This window comes from Oryctolagus cuniculus, chromosome 9 (assembly GCF_964237555.1).
Source record: "Oryctolagus cuniculus chromosome 9, mOryCun1.1, whole genome shotgun sequence".
Lineage (NCBI taxonomy): Eukaryota > Metazoa > Chordata > Mammalia > Lagomorpha > Leporidae > Oryctolagus > Oryctolagus cuniculus.
In genome coordinates this window covers 118,695,151-118,716,742 of record NC_091440.1, presented here as the reverse complement: position 1 = coordinate 118,716,742, position 21,592 = coordinate 118,695,151, and the positions used below count along the sequence as shown (strand labels likewise).

The following is a 21,592-nucleotide window of genomic DNA, read 5'->3' as shown; positions in this document are numbered from 1 at the left end:
CTAGTAGCTGCACTGGCAGGGAGAATGGAGAGCAGGACTTTTAGTCTCAATTATTGATATATGATCTCTTCAGCAATCAGAGTGGTTACAGACTGCAGAATTTCTTCAGGCAGCTCTATATTTATTGCTGCATCTCAGAACTTCAATGAAGTGCAAGGTTTCAGTACATAATAAATGCTTCCTGAACTGTTAAAGTTCTCAGCTTAAAAATACAATTAATCTTAGGAGGTAAGGGTACAGAAATGATTTTTCCTAACTTCCATCAGAAAAATTAGACATACTGTGAAGGCAGCTCCCCACTCACCCCCTGAAGGCTGAAAACCAACTCTTGAAAGGCAGTATGCACAGTAATGGACTACATGCATACTTTTTGGAATATTTAAATGACACAGCCTTTTAACAACCATTAAAAACATGTAATCAGTAAAATGAGTAAAAGCAAATGTTCTTTTATTAAAATAGTGTGTATTCTGAATCCGTCTAGTGATCTTTACATTGTCAGTGTAATCAATGCATGCATCTGCAGTGACCTTAAGAAAAGATGTAACTTAAACAAGACAGATGTACACATTAGTCTGCAAATGGAGATTCTATGTCTACGTGAGTTAGATAAAAGTGTGAGAGCTGGTTTGAGATGATACTCAGCGATTTTGGGTAAAACAAGGCTCTGAAGTACTTTCGTAGCATGATGGATTTTGAGTAATATGATCTAGCAATTTCTTGACAATATACTTGCATTTGAGTCTAGTCCTTAACAAGTGGTTCAATAATTTAAAATTGCATTTTTAGACAACTTCAAATTTTATTTGAAAACATACCTCTTTAGTTCCTTTAAGATTCAAGCCTTCATGCCAGTCTGGTCCCAGGGCACTGCCTAAGTTTTCAGCATTAGCTTTGCCTCCTGCTTCCCTTTTCCTTCCTAAAGAGATGAATCAAATGACGTAAAAATGGCCAGGCAGAGTCGTGCCTGTGCTCTGAAGATTTAGGCAATGTAATGATTCTTTCTTACACACACACACACAGGCATTTTAGCCTGAGTGAACAAAGTTATCTACTTGTACATTAATCACTTTCATTATTTTAATATTTTATGATGTAGAGCTACAAAATGGGTATTTTTTCAATTGAGTGGTAAGTATAAATATCCAACTTATCTCTTGGATGTTACATACACTAGTTAACATGAAACTAAAAAAAAGGTCTTCAATTTTCAAGATTTTGTCAATTTTCAGTACCTCCAAAAGAGAAAATTCTTGAATTTTATAAACAAACATAAAAAAAGCTATTACAATAAAGAAATGTGTGGTTTGTATTTATCCATAAAGTCACCACATTTTTACAAAAGTATGTATGTGTTCCCCAACTGTAAGATCTGTCTGCATATGTGCAAATGGGTTAGTTTGTTTAATTCAAATGTCCTGTTTTAATTATATATACATATGTTCTAAAAAATATGAAAACTTAATAAGGATATAGGAAAGGAAAGAAGTACTCATATTATCTCCAAAATATACAAAACAAAAAGTGTGTGGAAAATGTGTATTATGAAAACCTATACATAAATGCCGAGATTTATTGCACCAAAATAATACTTATTTCCTTTTTCCATGAACTTTCTATATGGTTAAAAAATATTTCATCTGTGAAATTATTGAGCTGGATGCTATACTCACCTTCAGTTGTATATCTGGTTCTTTTATGTGCGATTTTAGCCTCTGGTTTTTCAGAAACAAGCTTTGAAGTCAAGAATTCAGCTGCTCCTGCATCAAAGAAAGTATTCCCAATGGCTTTATCTTTAATGGCCCAAATCACTTCACAGCCTTCAATTTCGTACCTAAAAGGAATATTAAAGTTATTTAATTTCAGAAGTGTAATTAGAAGTCTTCATGTGTGCAAATAGTCATCATCTCCCAACAGAGAGTAAAGAACTTATTTTTAAGACAATTTGGGAAAGACTGTACAATAATCCTTAAGGATCATAAGAATTAAAGATAGGATAAATAAAGAAATTTCACTAGTTTATTGGAACAATCTATAACTGACAAATCCATGTCCTGAATATCATAAAGTTTTACTGCAATGAATATTATCAAACAATTTCTATAATATAGTTACTTTGTTATAATGTCTCCTAGGATTCACAAGGGTAAGCAGTACTTTTGTTTCTATGGTATGGTGTAATCCATAATGGATGGCTACAAAGCTACAACACTGAGACTAGAAGAGTTCTTTGGTAACTATTTCTAAAGCTTATTTACTTCACAGTCAGAGTTACAGAGAAAGAGAGACAGAGACCTTCTATCTGCTGATGTTCTCCCCAGATGGCTCCAATGGCCAGGGCTGAGGTGGCCAGGTCAGAGCCAGGAACCAGGAGCTGCTTCCACGTCTCCCATGTGGGTGGCAGGGGCCCAAAGACTTGGGCAATCTTCCGCTGCTTTCCCAGGCCCTTAGTAGAGAGCTGGATCAGAAGTGGAGCAGCCAGGACAAGAACAGGCGCCCATCTGAGATGCCAGTGTTGAAGGTGGCAGCTTTACCCTCTAAGCCTTTTTTTTTTTTTTTTTTTTTTTTTTTTGTATAATGGAAGTACCATGGAATTGTCCTTTCTATATTAAAAGCACCACCAGATGGAAGTGGGTAGCAAAAGGAAACAGAGTTAAAAACTACAATTTTAATTCTATAACAAAGAAATCATTGCCGATATCTACTTGCCCTCATCTTGGAAATTCCTAAATCATTTAACCAAAGAAAGATCTAGTTCATAGAAAGATGAAGAGTCTTAGAAGAAGGCAGGAAGAACCATGGTATCAATAGGTCCCCTTCCATTACTGCTGATGGGCTTGCCAGAATGCTCGAGTATCTTTTATTTCTGGGTTGGGACACTTCAGAATGTGATTGCTGGCAATATTCATTTCACAGAGACCCCACATTCATTACAGTTAAGGTCAAATCACATAATTTAACACTTATCTTGGGGCATTATTTGTTACTAATTGTTTCAGTACAATTAGTGTAAAACAGAGGACTATTCAAGACAAACAAGATAGATGCCCCCCCCAATCCTAACAGGATTTTTATCTTGCACTACTATCTGTTAATATCTTAATTTTCAACTTAAGCTGTAAAAACTGCCATCTTTATTTCACAGACTGATACAATGTTAGGTTATATGACTTTTCAAGACTAACCAGTAACCATGAGAGATAACAAGTTTAGCACATCTGACTCCAGATGACTGATGTTTCTGCCTTTTGACACATGCATGGTAAAAGAGCCCCTTGCCAATCAAACTCCACTTCTCCGCCCTCCTATGGCAGCAAATTTTTGTAGTCACTAAAACTCCAAATATTTGGAGAATATTCTCATTTTATGCACCTCAGGCCATAAATAGTATCACTGGCCAGCAGAAAGAATACACATATATTTGGTGACACATTTTATATTCAGTTGTTATATAGGTATGTGGTTACTAGGAAATCCTTCCCTTACTTATTAGTTGGGAATTTCTCAATCTTAGTATCTTTTGTAAAATATGTGTGTGCAGGTTAATATACTAACCACTGAGTAGGATGTTACAACTACAAGCAACCACTACAACTAATTTCTGTACATGATCTACCTCACAGGACACCTTCTAATCCTCTTAGCCTAACTCGAATTACACTCTCAACAAGAGCCACAAGCTTCAATCACACATATAGGAAACATTTTTTTTTCATTTAGATAAGTTATCTAAAAAAGCAGACGACAGTGATGTATTTACGGTTTTGTGAAATTACCAAAAAACTGTGCCTGTAAAGCAAAGGTGAGATTAACCTGTATTATAAAAAAAGAAAACAGAGACACCTAAAATAAAAGTAAACTGAAGAAAATTCGTACTTGCTTTATAGGAAACAGGGCAATTACATAGTAGACGGGGCTTAGATAATATAATTTTTTTTTATGACAAACAGTTAGAGGACCAATACTCAGAGAGGAATACTACATGGGATCCTTCTTAAAGGGATACTCAACATAGTATTAATCGTTTTACCCAATTTCCTAGCTTTCAATCTCCAACCTGCAGGAAATCAGGGAGAGATTTAATTGTTGTCAGACTGAGTATTTTTGAACACTGCAAAGCTTTTAAGTGTAAGTAGTAATTACAGTATTGACACCTTTTATAATAGCCAAAATAGGTCATGTGTATGTCATGACTGGAAGCCCCTCTTAGCCCACATTATGCTTTTGTCTCTGATTTTTCTGCATTTCTCCATAAAATGCCATAACCTTCACAACCATAGCCATGACTGCCAGCCCTCGGGATAGACCATCCTCCAAAGGAGAGGGCATAAACCTAGTCTGAGAGCTGAGATTGGTGCAGGTGAGCACACATAGAGCTTTGCCAAATGTCTTATTTTGATACAAATTTGTCCTCTGTGTTGTTTGACCCAACTTTCTGTTCTAAAATGGATCCAGATCATTCCATGTCAGTCATTAGACAACAGATAAAATCACAAAGAAAGGGAACTGATGTTCTGCAGGCCACCACAGGGTATTTCTCAATGTTTTTTGACTTGAAATATCATCTTAAGATGAAATATTTCATATTAATTAATGTGCACACATTTCCCAAGCTACATATCCTGAATTAAAAATCACAAACAATTTTGGATGTCACTGGCCACCCAGGCAACAAAAATGAGTGAAGCAAGATAGATATAAGCAATAAAAAATGGTGGAGCTGTGACTAAACATCTCTAAAGGTGCATATGTTTCCATTAATTTTTAAACACAGTACTATTTATCAAACACGTCCACAGGTCAAATGCAGCCAGTCACCAGTGAATGACCCACTGACACCTAAAGCATTTTATTTCCAATAATTTCTGTAACTGTGTACTCCATGAAAGGTAAAAATTAAAGTTTGTCTCCTTGAAAACATAGGAAAGCAATTATTATCCATTTTTGACTTTCAAATGTCATCAAAGATATTTCAAAGATGTTTCTTGTCTGCCAATAATCATTTGAATCACAGAACAATTCTTAAATAGTATTTAACAACATACTTACACTAATTCAAGTGCAATACCACCATTCCCTATGATCATTATTCTTTTTGCTTTGGTAAGCTGTTTCTGAAATTCCTGTATTAAAAAGAAAATAATGAAATAATGTTTTGAAACAATGGCTATTACCTGAAGCAAGCTTAAAAATATTCTAAAAATGTGTCTTATTGAATTTACAAGAGAACAGTAAGTCTCACTATCCCCTTCTGCCAGGATGCACCCTTCCCATTAATATTACAAATGTTTCCCTTGTGTTTGATGCCAAGCTGTCCCAATAGTAGTGCCTCCCCTGATTTTCCTTGCCTTTTATCACAGTACATGTAGAGTACTAAGAATCCCACTGTCATTAGGTTATCATGTTTCCAACTATCTGACCAATTCAAACATTACTCCTATTCTTCTAGTTTCACCACTGCTGTTTCCCTAGAGTCATCTAACACTTAGAACTTAACAGGGGTGAGAAGCAAGCAGCACAGTGGTTAAGAGCACCTCCCTGGATTCCCTGGCTCTTGTAGTTCCTAGCTGGGTGATCCTGGGCAAGTTGCTCACTGACTCTCTGCGCCTCCAGTTCTTTAGCTGTAAATGCAAACAATAAATGACTACATCTCCTAAGTAAGGATTAGGTGAGATTAATATACATTAGTTGTTAGGAGTACTAGGCACATAATAATGTCTAATAGTTTTTGACGATAATGCTCCATTACCACCATTTTAATATGAGTGATGCCTGCACCACTTTCCCAAAAGGTGATGGTGAGCTTACGGAAGGCAGTGTTCATTCTCCTGGCATTTCAAAAGCACAGAACTGCCCCTTTGCTCCATGAAGACTTCTGAACAGATAAATTTCTCCTACTACTAAGTAACCATTTCTATTAAACTGGCCACCAAATTGATAATATTCAATAAAGTAACCACTAAACTTGACTCCTATAAAATTCTTTATTGAGGGTAGCAGACAATTTAACAAAGATCTCTAGTGACTACCAGGCATAGAAATAAAAGACATGAGTTTACACTTTACACTGTGTGTCTGATAAAGCTAATAGGTACTATAGTACAGGTAAATACTCAATCTCTTACTCTCAGCTTCCTATATGCAAAGTGGGAATAACTGTCACACAAGAGCAAAGTGAGTTCAGGTACACAGAAGTCCTAGCTAAACAGCTGTGAGCTCACTCTCAGTAATATGAACCAAAAATGTTCACAAGAAAGTTAAGTTTTTTAGCTTATTCCTAAATTCCTAATTATTTAATTTAAAAAAGGATAGGCTGCAAGAAAACATTAAAGAATATAAAATATTTTGCCTCATGCAACAGGACAACCGCTGTGAGCTCCAGGTAAGAAAAATTAATGCGAGAACCCCAGGAAGAATGGCAAAGAGGGCTAATAACCCCTCAAATTAATTACCAAAAGTACTTATATGATCTGCAGACAGAAGGCTTGCCTTATTAGGATAATTTATCAGTTCTAGGGCAGAAGACTAAACCAAGTGACTTCTTCAGTTCCAAAATTCTATCATTTCAGACCATTAAAACCTTTTGACTTTCAATTTTATGGATACAGAGTAATCTTTGTAAATTCTGTATATGCTTTACCTTTTTGGAAAAAGACTCTTCCACTATTTACATTGCAAATCCTATATTCCCAAAGTAGAGTAATGAATGTGTATATAATGTAGGTTGTAACATTCAGTACAGTACAGCCTTTAGGATATCTCAAAAAAAAAAAAAAAAAAAAAAGAACATAAAATATCACCTTGAACTAAAACCTAAACTGTCAACTAAAAGTGAACTGAAATTGAAAGTAATCAAACATGATCACCTTCAGGTTTAAAGATCATGAAAGAAAAGCCGCCCTTCTGCTCTTAGAATTCAGGGACTAACATGGTAACTAGACCACTCTGATTCAGATGTAGGAGAGTATAAGGCAGGAATCTTCTTGTTCCCATCCCATGATCCAACCTTGACCCTGTTACCTGAGCACTGTCTGTATCACGGATGCCTAACACATAAGGATTTCCTTCACAGATCAACTTTGGCTTTGCTCCAGCACACAGACAGAGTTTCCCATACACATGCTGATGGCCATCTTCTGTTAAAATGCACTGTAAATACACACAGCAATGAAAAGAAGGGAAACATTTATTATACATGGGTACAAGCTCACTTGAAATACAACATTCGCTTAATAAATACGTGAAAAGTACTGTGTTAAGGTTGCCTCTTGGTGGCACTCAAGGCTTTGTTACAACATCCACAAAGCTAACTAAGCTCAAGAACAGATTCTCTAATCCAGTGACTCGTAATCATTTTCGGGTCATGAACCATTGTGACAACCTGTTGAAAACTAGTCTTTCTTCCCTGGCATGAAGAGGTATACACAAAGTTTTGATAAAACTTAAGGGAACCTCAAGATGTTCAGAAATGTATATTAACTACAGGCTAAAAACTAAGCTTTAAGAAAATTTAAAATTGAGCATTTGACCTATTATATAAGGGAAAGACTTTGCTACAGATTTCTGACCTCCATAAAATGACTGTAAGACCCAGTGGGGCCAGCGCTGTGGTGCCTGGCCTGAAGCGCCAGCATCCCATATGGACGCCGGTTCAAGACCTGGCTGCTCCACTTCTGATCCAGTTCTCTGCTGTGGCCTGGGTATTAAGCGGACCCCCTGCACCCATTGTGGGAGACCTGGAAGAAGCTCCTGGCTTCGGATCAGCACAGCTCCAGCCATTGCGGCCAACTGGGGAATGAGTCATTGAATGGAAGACCTCTCTCTCCACCCCACCCCCCACCCCCGCACCCCCCATGTAACTCTGACTTGCAAATAAATAAATAGATCCTTTATTAAAACAAAAAAAAAGACCTAGTTACTTCAATCATATCATACCGTAACATTTGATATGGGTACAGGGGAACAGTATGGGACAAAAGAGCTTACAATATGTCTTCTTAATCTAATAAAGATTCTAAGTGCTGAAAAAAAAGACATTTATATATTTTTGAGCACAAATAATCACTTTACCACCACACTAAATACTTTTTGGCAACTTTTTTTCAAGGCTTTGTTACAGCATCCACAAAGCTAACTAAGCACAAGAGCAGATTCTCTAATCTAGTGACTCGTAATCATTTTCTTTTCTGGCAATTACCTTTTAAGAAAAATGAAAAACCATGTTAACCTTTAACTCTAGCAATTGTAAAAGAGACACTGGCTTTGTTGGAATGGGGTAAGGGGTAACACTTTGATGTTGGATGCACAAAACTTGGCAAATCACAGTGAGACATTTATTACCCAGTTTAACTCTTCAGCTACATAACAGATAACAGAAAACCAAAAATCAAATATGGCCAGTCTGCAAAGAAATTTTATATCTGTCTTCTTTTGGAAACTCTGGTTAGTTTTATGCACTGACTAAATTTAAAAAAATAAGAATTCAGGACAGGCATTTGGCACAGCCAAAGCTCATCTGAGGTTATTAATAAATCATGTGATGACATTTGTTCCTGATACTGCTTTAGGCGTTGTCATGTTCAAGGGAATATTCAGCCCTGCTGAGTTTCTAAGTGGGCTTCAATATCTGTGGGAACAGAATTAAAAGATATACACATTTTCCAAACTTTCTGAAGCCCCTGTGCAGTAGAAATCTCACCGAACTTTGGCATATTCTTTGCAATTATATGATCCTGCATTAGTTCAGGACTTAGGTCACTTTTGGACTCTTACAACTGGTTTTTTTTTTTTTTTTTTTTTTTTTGACAGGCAGAGTGGACAGTGAGAGAGAGAGACAGAGAGAAAGGTCTTCCTTTTGCCGTCGTTTCACCCTCCAATGGCCGCCGCAGCCGGTGCGCTGCAGCCGGCGCACCGCACTGATCCGAAGGCAGGAGCCAGGTACTTATCCTGGTCTCCCATGGGGTGCAAGGCCCAAGGACTTGGGCCATCCTCCACTGTACTCCCTGGCACAACTGCCTTCTAATGTTGTTGTTGGCCACTAGTCACCTGCAACATCCCAGGTCATCCTTGACATTGCTATATGACCTATCTTTTTAAAACAATCCATTTATCATCCCTGCCCAAATTAAAATCATTTATAATTTCTCCATTAAATAGCTCAACTTCCTGAAAAGTCTTTACAATCTTATTCACTTCTTTCTCTAGCCTTATTTGCCAATCTCCTTTCCTTATTCGTACTCCCAATCCCTTTGCCATCCTCACTACTACAAGTGCCTCTTTCCTTCGTGGGTCCTTGAAAAGCAGTCTCCCCTTCCTAGTTTACCACCTTTTAAAACCCAGCTCAAACATTATTCCCTCTTTGAAGTTTCTCTTTATCACAACTTCCCTAGTCTCAGGACTTTGATAATGTTTCAATGACTGCATTTTTGACATTCCATATAATTATATAGTATGGTTTATATTCTTGACAGCTCCTAGGAGCAGGTACCAGGTATTATACCTAGTGATTTCCAACACCTAATGCACTATCTAAAACATAGTGGACATTAATGTAATTTGAAATGTTAAACTAACATGCAAGCCAAACTAATTACATAATCCCAATACACTTACAAAAAGTATATATTTTTCTAAAAATAATGGAAATCATTGTCACCAAACTTTGCATGTTAGGGGCTTAACCGATGTTAACTGTGGCATTGTGGTAAAAAAGCAGGCATGTATAGCCTCATCAAGATTTAACAACGGAAAATGCCAGTAAGAAAAAAAATCATCTTACATGTTCTTCACTCTTAAGTTGCTTTACTCCGGATTGTATAACTTTAATGTTGGGAAAGCGACTTTCCAACATGGTACTTGCTTGTTCTTCAACGTCAAACTCTTCTAAAATTTTAGAAACCTGTATCAGATCAGAGAGGAAAAAATATGTATCTTAAATACAAAAATATTCTCATTTGCTTTTATATACCACTATTTAACAGTCACAAAATAAGATAGCCAACTGCATTATATTCAGTGGAAAGAAGACGAAGCTTGACATTTTAGCATCTGTTTTGCATATTAGTTGTGCCACTCCTGGGCACGTCAGGTAAGTCCCTGAGTCTGTTTCCTGACCATACAAGGAGGGCTAACACCACCTACTTGTGTATGGTTGAGCCGAACAGCTTACCCATGTCCTTACCCTGTTAGCTGGCCCTCTCCCTTTCTCACTGACCTTACTCCAACAGAGTCTTTAGGTGCTTCTTCCATGTTCTCTAGAACCTTCAGCTCCTTGGACTTGCTTTCCTTCCTAACTGGCTGAGATTGCACTGTGGATCATTTCGCCTTTTGCCCAAACCCTTTGCTTCTTTGCTCTCTTATCCTTAACCATTAAGCAGCCTCCAAACCTCCAATCATAGACCAAACTACCTGACTTCTCTAGTCCCGTACACAGTCTGCTAGAGAAGGACCACTCAACCATGCGGACTGGTGTTTGATCTCAGCTGTTCCTTAGACACTGCATAAAAATCCTACCACATGGTTCTAGAAGTTCTCAAACCTGTTAGCCTCAAAGCCCCTTTACATTTTACAAATTATCGAGACCCCGAAGAGCTTTTGCTTAAACTGTGCCTAGCAACACACATTAGAAAGTACAGCTGAGAAAAATTCTAAGTATTTAATTCACTTAAAAGTAGTAAGTCTAACACATGTCTTACAGACATACTTTCAATGAAAATAACAGTATTTTCCAAAGCAAGTGAGAAGAATGACATTGGTTTATATCTTAGCCAATCTCTTTATATGGCTTAACAGAAGTATCTTCCATTTTGCTTCTTTGCTTAAACTCCTTTTGTCACACAACAGTAATATTTTGCTTTGGTTGAAGTACAGGAAGACACTTTGGCCTCACAAATAGCATATTTTTCAGATAACTGTACATTTTTCTTTGATGTTATACTAAAATCGGGTAAGTGATGGTTTCTTAAAACTAGCTGCAATGTAAAATTTCAAAGTATATAAAAAAATTTTATATGGTTATTCTAAAGTCATCTAATCACAAAGGAAGATAGCAGGTGAGGGACAAACAACAGATTTATTAAACAACCAGGAAAGAGTCTTCACCTATCAGTAATTACTTTGAATATAAATGGATTAAATTCTGCCAACAAAATACTTAGAGTGGTAAAATGGACTAACAAGATCCAATTATATATTGCCTATAAGAGATTGACTTCAGTATGATAACACACATAGACTGAAAGTGAAAAAATGGAAAAAGATATTCCATGCAAATGGATACCAAAGAGCAGGGGTAGCTACACTTGTATCAGATAAAATACTTTAAATCTAAAATTAAACCAAAGTCATTATTTAATGATAAAGGGGTCAATTCATCAAGAGGAAATAACAAATTTATAGGCACTCAACATCAGGATACATAAATATATAAAGCAAATATTAACAAACCTAAAGAGGGAAATATTGCAATATATAGGGAACTTCAATATCCCACTTTGAACAATGGACAGATCACCAAGATGGAAAAAGAGGACACACTGGCTATGAATTACAGACCAATGGACTTAGCATGCACGAACAGAGCATCCTGTGCAACAGCAGCAGAGCACACCGTCTTCTCAAATACATGTGGAACAGTCTCCAGGAGACATCACAAGACAGGTCACACAGCAAGTCTTAAGAATTTAGAAAGAATGACATCAAATAATTTTTCCAAGTACAATGGTATGAAACTAGAAATCAATAATAAGAGGAACTGCAGAAAATCCACTAATATGTGGAAATAAAACATGTTCCCAAAGAACCAATATGAAGCCAGTGCCGTGGCTCACTTGGTTAATCCTCCGCCTGCGGTGCCAGCATCCCATATGGGCGCCAGGTTCTAGCCCCCGGTTGCTCCTCTTCCTGTCCAGCTCTGTGCTGTGGCCCGGGAAGGCAGTGGAGGATGGCCCAAGTGCTTGGACCTGCACCCACATGGGAGACAGGGAGGAAGCACCTGGCTACTGACTTCGGACAGGTGCAGCGCTGGCCGTGGCGGCCATTTGGGGAGTGAACCAATGGAAGGAAGACCTTTCTCTCTCTCTCTCTCACTGTCTCTCTGTCAAAAAAAGAAAAAAAAAAAAGAACCAATATGAAAGGAAATTTAAAAATACCTTGATTCAAACAAAAATGGAAATATAACCTACCAAAACTTACGGGATGCCACTAAAGCAAAGAGGGAAGTTTACAGCAATTAAAAAGAAGAGATTCTCAAAAAATTTATTTTTATACTATGCAAAAATAAAAAATGAACATACTAAGCTCAAAACAAGCCAGGAAAAAGAAGAAAATAAATATCAGAGTAGAAATAAATGAAACAGAGTAGAAAAACTGAAAAGATCAACACTTGTTTTTTTTTTAAAAAAGATCTATACAAAATGACAAAGTTTAACTAGTTAAGAAAAAATGAGAGGAGACTCAAATAGTAAATGAAATAGAAGACATTATAATAAACAGAAGTACAAAAGATGATTAAGAGAGGCTATTATGAACAATCACATGCCAACAAATTGGATACCCTTGAAGAAATGGATAAATTCTCAGGCACACACAACTTATCAAGCCTAAAACATAAAGAAACAGAAAATATGAACAGACCAGTTGTGGGGAGCAACTCGGACTAGACTAAGTTACTGGAATTAAGACTTATTCTATGCATCTGCTCTTCCACAATATGGCGCTGAGAAGGGAGTAAACAACTTCTACGCAGCTGCCTCTTGCCAATTTGATTGAGCTGCAGGAGCTGCTCCTGATTGGAGGAGAGCAGCGTACTCGGCGTGTGGGTAGCAGAGTTGGGATTGGTGGAAAAGGACTATAAAGGAGGAGAAGACAACATGCACCAGGAATATCTATCTGAAGGAACACCTGAGCAGCCCCCGAGAGAGCCAGCCGGTGGTGTGCCGCTCCCCTGCGGAAGTGGGGAAAGTGGCAGGGGGGCCCGCCCCTCCACGGAGGTGGAGGGATGGCAGCCAACCCGGGAAGAACCAGCAGCAAACCCGGGAAGGGCCGAGCAGACAAAAGAACAGTGCAGGGTCCTGTGTCATTCCTCCACAAAGAGGGGGAGCGACAACCAGTAGCAAGATTGAACCAGTAATAAGAAGTCCTCCATCAAATAAAAGTTCAGGACCATATTTCATTGCCGAGTTCTACCAACTTCTTAAATCTGTCTCAAACTTCCTAAAACTGATGAGGATGGAAAATTCTTTTTATCAGGCCAGCAATACCCCATATAAAAGCCAGAAAGGACACTACAAGAAAAAGAAATCAGAGGCCAAGATCCTTGAAGCATGTAAATGCAAAAATCCTTAAAAACATACCAGGAAAGTGATTCAATTAAAAGTGTTATTCACTTTACTCAAGTAGGATTTATCCATGGGATGCAAGGAAGGTTCAACAAATAAACATGACAGATCACATTAACAGGATGAAGGTTAAAAGATCATATGATCATATTAATAGATACAGAAAAGGTGTTCAATAAATTCAACATCCTTTCACAACAACAAAAAAAATCTCAACAAATCATGTACTGAAGCAATGTACTTCAGCACAATAAAAGCCATAATTTTTTTAAAGATTTTATTTATTTACTTGAAAAGTAGAGTTACAGAAAGAGGGAGAGATAGAGAAAAAAGACTACCATCTGCTGGTTCACTCACCAAATGGCCTCAACAGCTGGAGCTGGGCTGATCCAAAGCCAGGAGCCAGGAGCCCAAGCCTTTGGCTATGTTCCTTTGTCTTCCAGGCCACCAGCAGAGAGCTGGATCAGAAGAGGAGCAGCTGGGATACAAACCAGCACTCTTATGGGATGTAGGTGCCACAGGTGTAGACACAGTCTACTATGCCACAACACTGGCTCCAAAAACCTTATTAAACAAACCGATAACTAATACACTCTATGGTTGAAAATGCAAAGCTTTTCCTCTAAGGGAAACAAATAAAAGGCATACAAACTGGAAAGCAAAAAGTTAAGCTGTTTTTTGAAAACAATAGGATCTTGTATAAAGAACACCCTAAAGATGCCACCAAAAGTCTGTTGCAAATAATAAAACTCAATAAAGGTGCAGGATACCATATCAACATACAAAAATCAGTAGCATTTCTCTTATTAACAACTAACTAATAAATCAACAAACCAAGAAATCAACAATCTCATTTACAAAAATAAATATTTATGAATAATTTAGCAAAGGACGTGAAGGAACTATATACTAAAAACTACTAAACACTCATAAAAGGAATTTAAGACAGAAATAAATGGAAAGATATCTCACATTCACAGATTAGAAGAATTAATACTGTCAAACTGTCCATATTCTAATGCTGTTTTTCACAGAAATAAGAAAAACCATCCTAAAATAGCCAGAGCAATGTTGAACAAAACAAACAAAGCCAGTAGATCTGAGAATCTACCACAAACTTTCTGCAATTAAAACAGCATAGCACTGTTAAAGTAATCTGGGGTAGGAAAACTCCCTTCAAACAGGCATCAGAGACAGTAGAGGATGGAAAACAGTTTATTAATGCTAGTAGGCTCAGTGAGAGTCATTTCTCAAGATTAAGCCTCGAACTTGGGTTTCTTAAAATATTTATAGGTTAATCAGCATCATACCTTAACCATTACAGCACTGGTAGGTTTAAACTGCAGCCCATGTGACTTAGGACTACTTAGGGAGAACTGGTCCATGTGACTTAAGACCACACTTCCAACAGTTGGCTGGTCCATTATGTTTATAAAACAGATACCTGGTGCAGACTTATGAGACAGACTTATGACTGGAGTTACAGAAAGCAGAGCTTAGGACATCTTCCCTCCCTAGACAAGGTAACTGGCAGCTGCTTCACCAGACAACTGCAAGCAGCCGCTTTGCAAGGTTTTTGCCTGAGGGTCCACTTTCCTTACTTTGTCTCTTGGCTGCAGTCTTATTTCCTCATCAACATAGACTAATGAAATAGAATAGAGAGCCCAGAAATAAATGTACACAGTCCACCGATTTTTTGATAAAGGCAGCAAGGAAAAGTACTTGGGAAAAGTATGCTCTCTTGAATAAATAGTACTGGTAAAACTGATGTCTATATGCAAATCTCACATACTAATATGTCCTAATTTCATAAACTATATAACAACCACTTCAAGATGGACTAACATCTTAAAGGAAAGACTCAAAAATATAACATCAGTGGAAGAAAACATAGCAAAGGTGGGAGGAAGTTCCTTGACAGAGGTCTGGGCAAACATTTTTGAATGTAACACCATAGGTATAGGCAACAAAAGCAAAAATAAACAAACTGGATTATGTCACACTGAAAAGCTCCTGCATTACAGAGGAAACAAGAGAGTAAGGCATAGAGAGCATAGGAGCAAATATTTGTAAACCACACAGCTGGTAAGGAGTTAATATCCAAAGCACACCAAGAACTCAAACTCACTGGTGGGAAAACAATCGGATTTTCAAAACAGGCAATGGAACTGAACTGAGGTTTCTCTAAAGACATACAAGTGGGCAACAGGCCTATGAAAAAATGCTCCATTGTGTGGAATGAGAAGGCCATGCTAAGATGGCCGCTGGCAACAGGCTGTGATTGGATGGCTTCAGAAACCACATGACAATGGAGCCTGCCTGGCAAACAGGCTGTGATTGGATGGCTTTGGAAACTGCCTGGCAACAGGCTGTGATTGGTTAGAGCACAGACCGCCCTCTGACCGGATTGGCTGCCTTGGCTATATAAGCTGCTGTACCAACTGAAATAAACAAGTCTACAGTCTGCTAGCCTCTGGCCTGCTTTCACCTGGCTCCTGGGGTCTGTGTGGTGACTCCGTGCCTCTTGCCCCCACCACACTCCTCCTCTCAGAACAAATCCACAGCAACACTCAATATCACTAATCAATGGAGAAAATACAAATTAAAACTCCAATGAGATATCATGAGATATCTATTAGAAAAGCTACTATCAGATGAAAAATAACAAATGTTGGTGAGGATGTGCACAAAAGAACCCTCATCACTACGGGTAAGAGCAGTGTAAATTAGTGCAAACTAATGTAAATCAGTGCAGCAATTATGGAAAACAGTATGGGAATTCCTCAAAAATTAACAATGCAACTACTATTTGATCTAGTAATCCCACTACTGGCTATATACACAAAAGAAATGAAACCAGCACCTGACAGAGATATGGGCACTCCCATGTTCACTGCTGCATTTTTCATAATGACCAAGATATGGAACCAATCTAAGTGTCCATTAACGGATGGATGGATAAAGAAAATACAGTATATTTATACAATGGGGTACTTTGCAGCCTTGAAAGAAGGAAATGACCACAGGGATAAATCTGAAGGATATTAGGTTAAGTGGCATAAGCCAGGTGCAAGAACTCAAACACCACACAATCTCACACGGATACGGGGAGTGTAAAAAGTCAAACTCACAGAGACAGAGAGTAAATGTTGGCTATCAGAGGGTGGGAGCTAGAGGGGATCAGGAGATGTTGGTCAAAGAGCACAGAAATTCAGTCAGACCAGAGAAAAAATTTCACAGATCCACTCTACATCAGTGACTGTGGTAAATAACAATGGATTGTATATTTGAAAATTAATGAGAACTTTTATTGTTTTCACTATCAAAAAAGATAAATATGAGGTAATTCATATGTTAAATAGTTGAGTTAGCTATGAGATGTATACAACACACAAACATTAAAATATGTTGTATACTATAAATATATAAAACCATTACTTGTCAAGAGGAAAAAAAGCAGTGCTATTCCCCTGTTAGGCAAGTTTTTGCATTTTTTCCCAATACTAAGAAATTTATACGAAGGTTCTTACCTGCTTGAAATTTGTAACTGCCTTAATAACAGGAGATGCTGTTACCAGGAGGATATCTTCTGATGGAAACTGCAGAGCCAACTTAGTTTTAAAAAGAGAGAAAATTTGTGGCAAATAATTTTAGATATAAGTATAATAAATACATAAGTATAATAATATATAATATTATAAGTATAATAAATAATAATAAATGATAAATGTGGGGGGAAAGGATAATGCAATCTTAATAATGTTATTAACCTAGGAAATTTAAAAAAACCCACTATGCTGGGTCTTATTCATACTTATGGAGCATTGGTGAGTAATGTTAAATTCTGATATTGGTCAAATGAATATTACATTTACACTACACACTAACAAAGACATCCTGAGCAAGACGTGATAAAAATGACCTTCCTTCTTTATAGCTGCACCAACTTCTATTTAAAATAATATTTGCATTTTCCTTCAACAGGATAAAATTACGCTCTCAATATTAAACACTAGAATCTTACTCTGATTTTTCCCAAGTGCTTTGGCACTCCTCTGCTGCCTCCTCCAACCAGTACACTCTGGGAATATGAAGCTACTTTAATACTAACTTTAAAAAAAATGCAGACACCTAACTTGCTAATGTTTCACTGCTTTCTTCCTGCTGTAACTTCTCTCATTCTCACTTCGGAGTTACTGAAAGCACTTTCTGATTTCACATTCTGGCTCCCTAACTCCACCAAGTGTAACCTGGCTTACCCCCACCCTGCCACTAACACCGAGCATAGTCACGTCACCTATATACCCTTAAAACTCATGGGAGTATTACTTTTTGAAAGAGTGATTTATTTTATTTGAAAGACAGTGTTACACAGAGAGAGACCAGGAGAAACAGAGATATTCCATCCCCTGGTTCACTCCACAAATGGCCACAACGGCCAGGGCTGGGCCAGGCTGAAGTCAGGCTTCTTCTGGGTATCCCACATGGGTGCAGGGCCCTGAGACTTGGGCTATCCTCTGCTGCTTTCCCAGGTGCATTAGCAGGGAGCTGGATCAGAACTGGAACAGCTGGCACCAAACCAGTGCCCATATGGGGTACGTGGCAAGCCAAGGTTTTAGCCTGCTGCACCACAATGCCAGCCCCACGGGGGATTCCTTTTTATCTGAATTTTCTTCAGTATTTGACAATAATCATTCTCTCCATTTTTCGCCTTGTATGTGTTTTTAATTTTTCTCTCTTCTTTCAACTTGCACTGCTAGATCAGGTCCCCAGAACTGTGCTACTGAAAACTCATCTTCACATCCGCTTCCCAGCCTCATATACCACTACCTACCACACTGCTTCTGTCCTAAAGAGTCAACACATCTCATCTTCCAAAGCCTTCCATTTGCTCGCTTTACTCCACTGCTCACAATCATCCGGCTATTTGTCAATCCGTAACTCTTCGGCATCATGGATTAGACCCTTCATGGTCGGGCGCCTGGTTTGCGGCTCCGGGTGACGCTTTTCCACTGGAGACTCCTGCCGCCTCCCTGCGCAATGCTCTACCTCCTCCTGCTTTGTCAACTTCCACAGATAAAAGGACACCGCCTGTGAGAAAAGACAGCTCTGCCTCCACTCACTCCCTACCAACCCCACAGGCACCCCTAAGCTAACAGCACACCGAAGACAAGATCTATCATGTCTCTCCCACGAGACCAAGTCCCAGACACTCAGGGTGTCCGCACCAGGCACGCTCTGTTTACATTCACAACTCTGCCCTCAACACAGGGCAGGGATCCTAAGCGTGAACACCCGGACAATACGCATGCGAAGATGTACGTTACAAAACACCTCTGGGTTTCTTGCACTATGTATGACTTCAAGGATTGCCTGCGTTGTATCAACAGGACACTTTTGATATTTTGGGGGAAACGCACATCTATGTGGACAGATACGATCCGGTCAGAAACAGACTCCCTGTTTTCGACCCTCGCTGGCTGTTTTACCAAGTGCTACTAGCTACGAAGTCTCCCTTCCTTCGGAGTTCAAAGCACGGGAAACGTGCGCGGGCGTTTCCTCACGAGTCAGAAATAGTATCTGACAGCTCCGTGGAAACTGAACAAGGTCCAGGAACCAGGAAACGGGGCTGAACATTCCGTCCCGGCACACAGACCCCGCCCGCGCTCTGCAAAGGGCTCAGAGCCGGGTCGGTTCCCTCCCAGCTCCTAGCGGGTGGGGGCGCAGGGACGCGGCGCGGCCGAGGGGACCCGGAAGCAGTGACAAACCCGGGGTCAGGAGAGAGCAGGGCCTCCGCCGTGGGGTCGCGGAGGCGGCGGCGCGCCCTGGCTCCCGCCTTACCTGCTCCGCGCAGGTCACGCCCGCGATGCCGCCCCCGACCACCACGAACCTCCCCGCCGCCGCGGGAGGGCCCACTGCCGCCATGGCCCCGGACTCCCGGTGTTTTTCCACTTTCAGGGAGCCGCGCGAATTTCTGTTCCCGGAGAGGAAGCCGCCACGGAACGCACACTTCCGGTTCCGGGTCTCATCCGGAGACTCCGACCTACGGGTGCCCGGGAGCTCACACTTAGTCTCTCGCTTAGGCTTGTAGGTCGCGTTTCCGTATCTACGGCCTTGCTTAATAATACCTACGCCTGAATATATTTTTTCCACGAGAATCTGACAAAGACAAAAACAAAAACAAAGAAAGGAGATGGGTCTCTAAAAGCGGCTTGGCAAACAGCTTCTCTGGAGAAAGACTCCTGGGGCAGAATATTCATGATATTCATGGGGGTGGCGCATCATGGAAGGAGGCTTTCGGGCGCACGTGTAGCAGAGGAATCTGACGCTTCCGGACACTATCTGATCGCCACCCTTCCTCCTCATCAAGAGTTCTTTTTCGTGGAAGCACGTATTTCACGAGGGCCAAGGCCAGGTAGTGCTATTGAATTGTTCCCTAAAAGGCTACCGTTTTCACGTCCAATTTTGAGCTGATCTAAAATTTCCAGCAATAAAACAAACGCTGTTTCTCCCAGGTTTCAAATAAATAACATCTTGTGTGAGGGTAGACTGCAATACACCTGTTATTTATTTATTTTTGTAGATATATTTTATTTATTTGAAAGAGTTACACAGTGAGGCAGAGACAGAGAGAGAGGTCTTCCATCCACTGGTTTACTCCCCAGATGGCCACAGCAGCCAGAGCTGCCCCGAACTGAAGCCAGGAGCCAGGAACTTCCTCCGGGTTTCCCACGTGGGTGCCGGGGCCCAAGGACCTGGGCCATCCTCCACTGCTATCCCAGGCCATAGCAGGGTTGGAAGAGGAGCAGCCAGGACTAGAACCGGCGGCAATATGGGATGCCGGCACTTCAGGCCAGGGCTTTAACCTGCTGCACCACAGCGCTGGCCCAAATATACCTGTTATTATTTTAACCGTTAAGACCTTGTGTGCATGTGTGTGGTGTTTGAGAAATAAGTAAATTTATTTTCGACTATTGTTACTGTGCCATACTTGTATTATCTACTATAGTATCTCATTATTTACTGTTACCTTTCCTGTCTCATTTAATACTTTTCCTAGGAGTTATGCTCCTGTGGTAATATTAAGATACTATTTCTAGGGGCCGACACTGGCATAGCAGGTGGGGCTGCACCTGCAGTGCTGGCATCCCATATGAACGCTGGTTGGAGTTCTGGGTGCCCCACTTCCAATGTAGTTCTCTGTTATGGCCTGGGAAGGCAGCAGAAGATGGCCCAAGTCCTTGGGCCTCTGCACCCATGTGGGAGATCCAGAAGGAGCTCCTGGCTTCGGATTGGCGCAGTTCTGGGCATTGGTGGCCAATTGGAGAGTGAGTCAGCAGATAAAAGGCCTCTCTCTCTCTCTCTCTCTCCCTCCCTCCCTCTCTGTAACTCTGCCTTTCAAATAAATAAATCTTTTTTTAAAAAAAGGTACTACTTCTAAGTAACTTACTTTAAAACTATTGATTACTGATCCCCTTTTAATTCTTTAAACCCAGAGAATAACTATTCTATGTAAACAGGAAAACCTACCACTTACATATCTAATTACAGATATTTACTTATACCCATAAGTCATTGTGCTTTGATTTACTAAGTTGAGTGGTAAGAAGTTCAATAGGTGATTGAACTTTTGATTTCTAGTTTAGATAATCAAAGCATTTCTAAGACAAGGAAGTAGTACTTTAAGGCATTTAGATCTGATCTTACTTCTCCAGTTTATTTTCCTGTGAGATCATGTGCTTCCTTCAGATGAAACCAGACTGCAGCTCCCAAGATGTGCCATTTTCTTTCTTTTCTAAGCATTTGCACAAATGCTTTCCCCAAATACCTCTCTCTGGCTAATTCCTCACTGATCTTTGGTTTCATCAAGTCATTGCTTCCCCTCCATAGCTTTTTGTAATATCCTCAGGACTGATCTATCTATCTTCTTTTATGTATTCCAATAGCTCCTGTGTCATCCCTTGATTTGAGACTTAATCCACTTTATCTGAACTACCTACTAATCCCCGGCCCCCCACCTTCCACCACCACCATAAATGCCTTACCTTCAGGGATACTTGCTTGCCTCCCTTTGTATCTGCAGCATTCAGTAAGTAGCAGGTGTTCATCAAAGATGTGATGAATCAATTAGGAAGTGGATGGAGCATGAGATTATCCTGTTATCCTAAAGACTGCCTCATGTCCAAGGTCAAGATTCCCCTGCGTGACAACTGTTTTCCTTTATGGAGTTCGAAAAGCTTGGTCCTCAAGCTCCC

General features: G+C 39.6%; 1 protein-coding gene across 6 annotated transcripts in view; it reads right to left on the bottom strand.

Moving 5' to 3' along the window:
• PYROXD1 (pyridine nucleotide-disulphide oxidoreductase domain 1) overlaps positions 1-19,715 on the bottom strand; it is a 34,591-nt gene extending 14,876 nt beyond the window's left edge. Inside the window, exons 1-8 of one of the 6 annotated variants that reach the window (XM_051850851.2) lie at positions 19,228-19,375; positions 16,868-16,948; positions 13,695-13,815; positions 9,779-9,898; positions 7,021-7,149; positions 5,050-5,123; positions 1,674-1,834; positions 819-919 (exon numbers count right to left, since the gene is read on the bottom strand). In XM_051850851.2, coding sequence (XP_051706811.1) covers positions 819-919; positions 1,674-1,834; positions 5,050-5,123; positions 7,021-7,149; positions 9,779-9,850 — 537 coding nt within the window. In that variant the 5' untranslated portion in view covers positions 9,851-9,898; positions 13,695-13,815; positions 16,868-16,948; positions 19,228-19,375. Of the gene's footprint in view, positions 1-818; positions 920-1,673; positions 1,835-5,049; positions 5,124-7,020; positions 7,150-9,778; positions 9,899-13,694; positions 13,816-16,867; positions 16,949-18,171; positions 19,144-19,178 lie in introns of those variants that run through there. The other 5 variants (XM_070049471.1, XM_051850850.2, XM_017343344.3 and 2 more) reach the window with 5 other exon arrangements.
• Positions 19,716-21,592: the final 1,877 nt, after the last annotated feature.